At 33.6% G+C, this 10956-nt stretch overlaps 1 protein-coding gene across 1 annotated transcript; it reads right to left on the bottom strand.

The window, feature by feature from the left end:
- Window positions 1-2373: 2373 nt before the first annotated feature.
- LOC132730139 (uncharacterized) lies at window positions 2374-3939 on the bottom strand. The gene has a single exon (XM_060715995.1). The coding sequence runs from the start codon at window positions 3937-3939 to the stop codon at window positions 2374-2376; it is 1566 nt and encodes a 521-aa protein (XP_060571978.1).
- Between the last annotated feature and the right edge of the window lie 7017 nt (window positions 3940-10956).

The following is a 10956-nucleotide window of genomic DNA, read 5'->3' as shown; positions in this document are numbered from 1 at the left end:
TTTTAAATTAAAATTGTATCATGTACAAAGTTATCTGAGAAATTAATCATCTATCAGTAGTAACTTATTAGAATATTAAAGCGTTTCTCCTAGTGTATGTGTTCCTGCTGCGGAACGAGTTGTACAAAAGCTAATGCAGGTTATAAATGTGGACAGAATAGAAACAATGACATTGTTACGAAAGACCTGTGGGGGCATTTCAATTTTACGAATTCTTTATTTCAGCTTCGTGAATTCACTATTTCAACTTCATGTAATCACAATTTCAAATTGAAATCTTGTATTCTTGAAGTTGAAATCGTGAATTCGTGAAGTTAAAATCGTGAATTCATGAAGTTGAAATCGAGAATTTATGAATTTCGTTTATTGTAAACATCCCTCGTACATGCGTATCTTGTATAATGTACCTTGCATATTTCGATTTTTGTTAAAATATTACACCGAAATTTCTGATGTATCTATGTGTTCTTTTAATTATTGGCTGCATTAAAAAGTTCACATCCACTAAGAGAATCAAGCAATAAAAGATGAGATCTTTTTCCTTATATAGGAACACTTTCAATGATATTGATAGTAAATATCATACAAACATGTGTTTATCTAGAAAATATGATAATATTACTGGACCATTTATCAAAAGTGATGCGTATGAAATCAAATGTATGGCCAATAATATTGACATAAGCCAATCTGTGAAACATAACTGTGATATTTATATGTCTCGCGGATTATAGGCCGACAAGGGAAATACAAGTGCATAAGAATAAAAATGAGAACACGATTGCAATAATATCAAAATGCTTTTTCCGTCTACCGTGTATTTGGTGTGAAATGAGTTCATAACGCAGTATCTAAATAAGAGCTATTGAATAATTGCTTATGAGTTTCGGGTTTTGTCGGTATCGGCATTGTAAATTCACTTCCGGTAATACCACCAACTAGATATTGACATTCCTGACCAGTATTTTTTCTTTTTATTTTAAATTTTCATGTTTAACTTAATAACTATCATATGATAAAAAATACTTATCGTACTTAAATCTAGATATAAAATAATTCAATAGTATCATAACAAATTCTTGCGGTTACGTTACTGGCACATTGCCTTTTTAAATACCCATTTTACATCACAAATGATTTTTTTTCAAATACATTTTAAAGCCTTTATCATCTACATCATCTGCTGTCTTTTGGATAATAGTACAGTAGTAGTGATTCGGGATTTTGTATGGAAGTCAAATTACTACTGTCTTTACATTTTCCTACGTTTAGGACACATTATTTCACATTTATTGCAACTTTTTTCAGGTTACAAGCTTCAAACATGCTCTAAAACTATTATTCAAACGTAATTAAAATCATGTTTGCCCTTTCTAAAGAAGTAAAGATTTATTCATTTCTGAGGTGCATTGTGCCTTTAAATGAATATGAGAAAAGGCGATTTTCGCAATTTTTTTTAGGATTTACCATAAAAACAAATCAATTTCTACATCTTAATATTTACCCGATGATTAAAATGAATTGCAAATTACAGACTTATTTTATTAATTTTTAATTATCTTTTCAATCATTATTAATTATTGCAACGTTTTGAGAATTGGGTGGAGAGAGGGATCGGCGTGTGGAAGAGCTAGATGTTCTTTTAGAAAAATTGAAGTGATGAAAAATGAAAATGTACAGATTAGTGCCAGTTCGTTTCGTGGTAAGTTAAGATCCAAATAAGATTCTTTACCAAAATCACTTTTAAATTGTATGTAAGTTCGCAGTTTTGCAACTTGGGTTACTTTTGTAGCCCAGTCAGTTTTGTGGTGTTCAATAATAGAATGTTTAGCTGTTGCTAAATTAATTGGTTGGCGGTTTATAAAGTTATCATTCATTCCAATTTTCGACATAATATCTTTCACTTCGCTAAACCAGTTATTTTGACAATGGCTAAAGTCCACATTGAAGACTTGTTTTGTTATTCTATTGTCATCGAGCGATACGAGCCTATTCCACATTCGTAACATGTTTAACCATCGCCTGTAGTTGGTGGGAACCCATCCAATGTCACCAGTAATTGCAAGTATAGGTGCAAATCTGTGGACACCAAGATAGTACCTGATCGCACGATGCTGCTCATTGTCCATAACTTGGTATTTTCTGTAACCCCACACGCTCGAACAGTAATCCATAATTGGCACAACGCATGAATCAAATAGTTTTTCAAATGTATTAAAACCAAAGTGCTTTAGGTCTCGAACCTTTGCAATAATTTTGCCAAGGGCCCTTCCAGCGCTTTTTGCGAGAATGTCGGCATTTGATGAGAAGTCACCCTTGCAATGGAAAGTTACACCAAGATATTTGTAACTATCTACAAGCTCTAACACGTTTTCACCAATCCTGAATGAAAAGTCTGTGCATGCAGCGCGGCCTCGGCGGAAGTGAACATGAAGATTTTTCAGTGTTAATGAGTACGCGCCAACGTCTACACCAATCACGTAACGTGTCTAAAATACGTTGTAGATCTTCCTCTGTCTTAGCTATACAAACGATATCATCTGCATACAACAGCATTGAAACCTTTTTACCATTAAGTTCAAAACCAAGGTCAAGGTCATTCACTTCTTTTACAAGGTCATTGGCAAATATTGAGAATAGCGGTGGCGACGCCGTATCACCCTGTTTTACGCCGGTAAGACACGTGAACCAGTCCGTTAGCATGTTATTTAAGCGTACACTAGCAGTGGAATGTTTGTAAATGCTCTTTATTGATGTATATATTTTACCGTCAATGCCGTTTAGCAACAATTTGTATAACAACATGTCGATATCGATGAAATCAAAGCATTTACGTAGATCAATAAACGCTGTAAATACCGTTGTATTGTTACGTATGATGCCGTTAAGTGAGAACACGTGGTCTTCGCATGATCGATTACGCCTAAACCCGTTTTGCTCGTCTTCAAGGATTTTGTACTCGTCTATATACCTAGTCAAACGCTTATTAATAAATCCAGTGTAGAGCTTGCTCACGCATGAAAGTAGACTTACTCCTCGGTAGTGTAAGGGGACACGTGGATCTGACAAGGGGTCCTTCAGAATAGGGCAAATGATCGACTTTCTCCAAATTGAGGGTATAATGCCAGTGTCAAACATTAATTGAAACAGTTCTCTCAATGTTGCTATAATAACGGGGCATTTAAGCACAAAGTATGGAATGTCGTCATAGCCGCCGGCAGAACGTGATTTAGCTTTCATTACTAGGTCACTTATCTCCGTTAACGTGATATTGCCGTTAAGCGTTACGTTTGAGGTATACAAAGGGTCATTGATATTGTTTTCTAATAGTAATTTATGCACCTTTGCCCGTCTATAATGCTCACTATCGAATTCGCTATTATCTGTTCCGTTGTATAAACTCTCAAAGTCAAGCTTCCATTTTTCAAGAACTTCGTTTTCATTTCGCACAACGTTACCATTTTCGTCTATAATTTCACACGGGATAGATTTATCACTACGTGGACCCAGCTTGTTTATCTTATCCCAGAATTCGTTGGGATTATTTGTCGATATAGTTTCTATTTCAATCGATTTTTCTTTCCTGTACGCGCGTTCTGCTTGCCGCAACGATTTATCGAAACTGTCCCTTGCATGTATGTATTCACGCCTCAACGCTGTTTTGACTCGATGGTTATTACAACATTTTAGAAACTCACGTTCCCGCTGACGTAACCGTTGCCACTGTTCTGATAAAGTGTCATTCCAGTACGGCTTTCTAGTTTTGTGACGTTTATTAGTTGACCGAGATTCATATTTTGGCAATTTTCTGTTTATTTCGCCGGTTATGGCTTCACAAAGGTTACTATAAATTGCGTCCATATCACACTGCGTTTCTCGGCAACTTTCAATATTTGAAATACAGTCTATAATTGCTAGTCTCGCGATATCACTATCCATAAAGTCGTCTGGAACAGTCCTCACCTTGTACCGTTTGTCGTCTGATCTCCTGACCCGCAGACGTTTGTTGACCCATATTGTGCGAATGTACCGTGTTAAATTCCGTTATAATTGCCGAGTGATCAGGTAATCTTGATCTTTCACCCAATAGCTCGTGTAATCCGCAATTATCTACAACTGTTTGCATTGATAAAACCATAAATGAGATACACGGCGTGAATTGGTCGTGTGGAAAACACATATATAGTCAACTACCGCTCTACCCTTACGAGAAATCGAGGTCCAATTGTTATCATGGTACTGATCCGAACATCGACCGTTTAAGACACAAAATTTCGCATCGTTCAAAAATTCAATCAAATCGCGTCCATGTTGGTTGACTGATTTGTCCAAGACGTGCCTAGGTGGGATACTGTCAAAATTTCCGATAATATCCGATAATGAACCGATTCGTGCGTTGAAATCTGCTGCTAGGAATATACCGTCACTTTCACTATTAATATATATTTGAGATAATAAGTGAGCGTAAAAACTTTGGGCATCACGACCACGAGTAGAGTTTTCTGGTAGCAAATAGCACGAAAATACTATAAAATCGTAGTCTGTATTTTTGTGAACAAATTTTACGCCGAGTATTCCGTCAAGCGATTTTTCTATAACAGAAATTTCATATTCCTCATAAAGCCATGATTTAACCAAAAGCCCTACACCTCCCGACGGCTTTGGTGCATTGACATGTATATCTTGTCTATTGTGCCCAATCCACGTGTAACCAAGCACGAGTAATACATCATTTCCACCTAGATGCGTTTCACATAATGAAATTATATCGCTATTCAAACCATTCACTAAATTAATCCGCAATTCATTATTGTCAGTAGTCCAGCCACACACATTGAGATGGGCAAGACTTATAGACTTGGGTCGGGGTGCATCCTAGTGACCAGCTTCCGGTGCCTGGCCTCTGTTGAACTGTGATGGTTGAGTCGGGGTTGCCTGTTGTTGATCACACTGTTTTATGCGACCGCTAGCGTCTATGCGCAACGAACGTCCTTCCGGTAAATTTCGCAGGACTGCACGTGCGTTCAACTCTATGATTCGCTCAATTCTCGATTTGCTGCTGCGAACCTGTACATTTTTATACTGTGTTATGAATCTTAATTGTGGTTTATGTCTTAGGAACAGTACCTTTTGTTCCAATGAACCCACGCTGAATTTCAAAATTGGCGGTTTGTCATGAAATTTTGCCGGCAGACGGATGGCGTCGATAACGGTGACTTGGGACTTAACCTCTTCTCCCAGCGAATTTACGAGTTCTTGAGCTTTCTGAATTAAGTTTTCATTGACCGTGACCTGAATACCACTGGCCGTGAGAGTGCGATTTGGGTCATGCAAAGGATTACCATGATTAACGGTGGGTTGGTCAGATAATCCGCCACTGTTCAATAAATTTGATCCTTGTTGCTCAAGGGTATCTAATCTAGATTGCATGTGCTGAATTGTTGTCAATACACCATCTACGCGGCGAGTTTCTTGAGCGATGTTTTCAGTCAGCTCTCGTTTTAATGTTTGCATTTTGGAGTTGATAGTTGAGGTCAGCTCTATTTTCAAATTGTCCAATTTAGTTTCAAATAAAGCCACCATAGAGTCCTGGCCCTCTTTTATCTTAGTCACAGTATTAACTAAAAATGCTAATTGTTCTTTTTCTGTCATGATAGATTGTTGAGAAATGCTACCTGGGGTCGAAGTATTGGCTCCCGCCATATTTATACCGTCGGCGCCCTTCGATGATTTGCTGCTAGGAGTTTGTCTTCTGGTTACCATAGAATCGAACACTGTATCCTCACACTCACTGTTTTCCAAATTACTTTCAAGACAACTGTCATATAAAACACTATTTGCTGCGCCGAGAACTTCGCTTGTCAATAGTCCGCAATATTTGAACAGTTTTGTTGACCTGTTATCACTATCAGAGTCACTGCTTTTCTTGCGTTTTTGTCTATCCCTGTGCTTTTTTCCACGACCCATGTATTATCATAACCCAACTCTAACAACATTTAAATAACGATTGTAACATAAATCCAGGTCTGAATGTCATTGGAAATGTTTTAAATCCAGTTTTTTCTTTAGCGGGTGTTTATCGAGACCTCACCGCCATTGCTCGCTTACGTCATATAGAAATTATTAACTCATTTACTCGTTACAAAATGATGTTTAAATAACTCTTCTATTCAACATGATAATGTGACAAGATTCAACTACAGTCATTTAAAGTTTTACTCTAACTTGTGATCACTGGAGTCTGAATCAAGTGCAAGATCTAAAATACAGGTTTTAAATATATCAAAGGTAACAGCTTGACACTTACTAGACAGATGTAAAAAAGGCAAAGGGACAAGTAAAAAAATGCCATTGAGCTTATTTTATCTAAACGAAAATACTATTACTATAGGAAGGTTGTACTTGCCATCCAGTCACATGACATGTATTTTTGTTCAAACATTTTCTTTATTGGAAACATGTAAACATTAATGTTTAAATTTTTAAGCGTGTTAGCAAGGAAAAATCGTAAGTTAAATATACATGTTTCTTAAACATTTAAAGTTAAGGCCCCCTTAGGATTGGAAAGCGTTAGAAAGAAAAAAAGCTTATTATGAATGTAGGTAACAAATCGGCTGTAGGTCGGTTAACCGATATCGGCATCGGATACCGGCCCGACTTTGAGCCGGGTTGCACATCCGACGTCGAGCCGACTTCGGATGCCGATATCGGGTTGATATTGCAGATGATATCGGGCCGACATCGGTCCATATGTAATGTTTGCTGAGTAGCGCTGTAAAAAGCCTGTAAAGGTTCACAAAATGCAAAACAAGACTTTTTTAATTTCAAAATTGTATGTTTTGACAGAAAGAACGCTGTAAGTTACACATGACGTTTGTTTTACGTAAAAGTCGGCTAAAAATAAAACATAACAAAAAGAATAATATATAAAGCAAAAGTAGACGTAAAAGAAAAAGCACACTATTATTATAGTAAACTTACCTCGTATTAAGATAATCTAGAAACCAATGTATATCACTCCATTAATATGAATCCGTTTATTTTTCTTAAAAGAATACGCACTCTTTGATAATTACTTATTGCACAAAATGTTTATCAAAATATTAGTGGATTGAATTTCATGCGTATAATATGCATGACCTTATCAGGTTCATATTTCTTTATCTTATTTGTCATACTTTTTCAATTAGTATTTTTTTAATTGCTTTAAAGAATTATCAATGATCAAACGTTCAGTAGTTGAGTCTTTGGAGGCTTTTCAAAATAAAACTTTCGTAATTATAAATCAATTTGTAATGATATCTTGTTTACATAAATACTTAAAGACAGACGACTTGTTCAAAAACTAGTTTTATTGACGGTCGCTAGCTACATTTAAATTCGAGATTAAACATTATATAAACCACCAGTAGTTCCATCTTTCTTCTTAAGGGTAACAGTTATGTTACGTATTGTATTAACCAATTATATGACCATTGAAGTTTGTAAAATGCCATAATGAAATCTATTAATAGGTTATAGAAATATTCTTTAAAATGTAGATTGTTGGAGACAACATAATGATGTAATACTTTGTTTAATCAAAGATCAGAGTTACTGAACATGACAAGTGAACTTGTAGTTTGAGTTTAAAACTAGTGTATATGTAGTATGTATAAAAGATTCAAAACAAGATAAATACCATTTTGAACTATTTAATGTATATTTGTAAGCAACCACATGTCTATACAAACAGAGGATCAAAATTAAATAATGCGCATAATATTCAGTGTCATATATCAATATTTCAAGTTTCAAGAAAACATTTGAATTTTCTCAGATCATCCAGTGTCCGTTAATTACATGTGTGTTTGTTTGTTTCCATAGCAGCAAATAATCAAGATATGTACAAAGTAATATATTATGTATAATATCTACATTGCCATCGATCTTTACAGGTTCTAAGATTTATGAAATAATCATACTGAAAGAAGGATTTAGTCCCCTCAAGAAACAAGGTACCTTTGGGACTAGAATATGTAAATGCATGAAAAGTTTATATTTATAAATCATGAAACGGCAGGAATCACACAACAGTTAGATAAATGTAATATGTATTCAACATACTCGTATAATGAAACATTACAAACTGTTAGCGTGAAGTTTAACATAAGACCATTGGCGAGGAGCTCAGCAGGGCATCAAACGAAAACAAAAGTGGTCACAAGGGCGAACACGGGTGTGGCGTTAAATAATAGAATCATACCTCTTTTTACAAACATAATACAACACTTTTGAAACCATCTGGGGTGTTGTTTTGTAACAAATAAGGATAAAATCGTAAATATATTTTCACAAAATTAAAATAAACGGAAAACCTTTTTACTGTAAAATGACGAAGACAGTTCTATGTAGAGACCTGACTTAAATAAGCATACACTAAATAAGTTCAATCAGGTGATTTATGTTGTTATTGTATAATGTATATTCCATGTGCGTGCTTGAAGATTAAGTGCAGTGAAAAGCCTCCACCCTTACAAACCATACTCATAAATACTGTAAACATCTTAACAGGTAATCAATTGAAAAGAACTATTTTTAAAGGAACGTTACAGCAGAGACAAAACATCAAGACAATATAATTGATTACCTTTGCAATATTATGCTTTGGAAACGGTAAAATGTAAATTGAATTATTAAAATGGTTATAGATAGTACCGGGAAACTTTGTACTGGATGATGTATAGATAATTATGCAATGCTTTATCTTTGTAAATTTAAAGCAATATTGATAAGCATAGAATAAAAGAGGGATGTCACTATGTACTTTATTTATTACGGCCCATTTTAAGAATGATTTTTTTTTAAATTTTTTAAAGAAAATAGTTGAGTGTTTCGGTACTAAATATATTGCCGTAGTACTAGTTTTAATAAATACTATCGAATGTTTAAATTAAATATTTAATTTAGCTCTGTGTTCATCATTGATTAAAGAAATTTAAATATTAAATGTTGTTTTAAGTTTTAAACAGATATTTCAGTATGCATTTAAAAATAAATAATATTATTTAAAGATATACAATGCTCATCTTTGAGTAATATATTTCCATAGCAGAAATTTTTTGAACTCTGCAAAATTCTTACTGAGTATGTCTCATTTATATAAAAGAAAAGACAAGTCCTTTCTTAAAGAGACTGCTAGTTTTTAAATGACACTGTATAATCAAAGTGTACCCAATTATAGTATGTGGGATTTAAAGCATATTTAATATATCTATTTTGACCGAAGTCAAAACATGTTTATCTATATTTACAAAAAGACTGTGTCACACTTATCAATACTTTTAAACTTCAAATTTGACAATAGTATATTTAAAGACAAAATATGATAGGAAATTTTATAAATAAAAAGAATTCCGTTTACATATTTTAAAGCCTGTCCGAAACAGTAGAAGTTAGAAAATAAAAAAAAAGAAAATAACTTCTTATTAAGCTTAATCTTACTGTATTCAATTGTTTTGATTTATATAGTGAATTTCATATTTGACAAATATATAATTCATTTTGAAGTTAATAGAAACAAACATGGAAGAAAATACTCCATGCTTGAATGTATTAATCAATAAACCATGTAAACAATTCCCAAATGTATCAGAATGTTTTGTTGAATAAGTTATGAATCCCTCAGAAGCATTACTTCTAAATTCTCTGTAAAATAATTATCTACTTTATCAAATAGTTTAGTAAGTCTTAAAGAATGAAATGCAACCTTTAATTACGTTGTTAAAACGATTTTTAAACGATATAAAGCATAATTTAAAGTTATATTATGCTCATATTTTCATGGTTTACTTTAGCTGAATTTACTTAATATTTCAAAAGATTGGAGTGGCTGTTTAAATGGTATTAGTTTATATTCAAAAATGTTTACTAGGTTAAATTTAAAAATGTGCCTAAAATATAAAAATAGTACATAAATTGAACGTTACAGGTAAATTCTAAATGATATTAAAAGAAATTGTGTTTAGATCCGGGGGTTATTTATTGTTTATGTAAAGGAAATCATTAAATCAAAAGGAGTAATTCTTACGGCAAATTGAAAAATGTATTGTGGCTCTCACCTGATCACTCACTATATACCTTTAGATGGACATAATGTCACTTGAAAAGCAACATTTCGGATTTTACTTTTAAAGTCACATGGAATAAAAATTTAAAGTGCCTGTAAATATGTAAAAATATAACTTGTAACACAGCGGACAGGTCAACAAATGAAAGCAGTTTAAATCTGACTGTTTAAAACTTTCCATTTACTACTAAGGTTTTAAACATGGTGTTTGCTGCAATTACATTTGTGTTTGTGTTTGTATGTTAAAAGGTGCACTGACAAATCACTCTTACCTTACCGTGCCGAATTTTAAAACGTCCTGCAACATTATGTAATTTGTATCATAGAATATCATACATCAACCAAAATCTTTGCAAATTAATCTTAAGCAAATGTCGCACTAGAGTGACGTTCTGACGGTGACCAAGAAAAATCTAAACGCTAGAAACATAGCAGTGGCATGTTCAGTAGTAACAGTAGATCCAGAAAAAGAAGCAAACGCGACAAAGGCAAACATAAAATAACAAAATACTAATAAGATCAAAATGTAAGTTTCGCTTTTTTACGTTACCAACAAACGAAATAAAAAAACGACGTAAATCATCCACCATTCAGTTATAACTACATGGATTACTACATGGCTAACTTTGTATGACCTAGTTATATCTTTTATAATGCTATAACATTATGCTTATTTTTAGTGTCACAAAGACTGATAATAAAACACTGGTATATTATTATATACAGAGTATTACACGTGTTTATTTTATATAATCATTATGTGAATTTATATAACGGGTATATATATTAAAATGGTTATTTCAAGTTGACCATAGTACAGTTAAAACGATTTTCCTTCTTGAACTATG

The sequence above is a fragment of the Ruditapes philippinarum genome, unplaced genomic scaffold, assembly GCF_026571515.1.
Source record: "Ruditapes philippinarum isolate M1 unplaced genomic scaffold, ASM2657151v2 ctg9036_1_1_1_1, whole genome shotgun sequence".
Lineage (NCBI taxonomy): Eukaryota > Metazoa > Mollusca > Bivalvia > Venerida > Veneridae > Ruditapes > Ruditapes philippinarum.
This window is presented reverse-complemented; position numbering and strand designations above follow the sequence as displayed.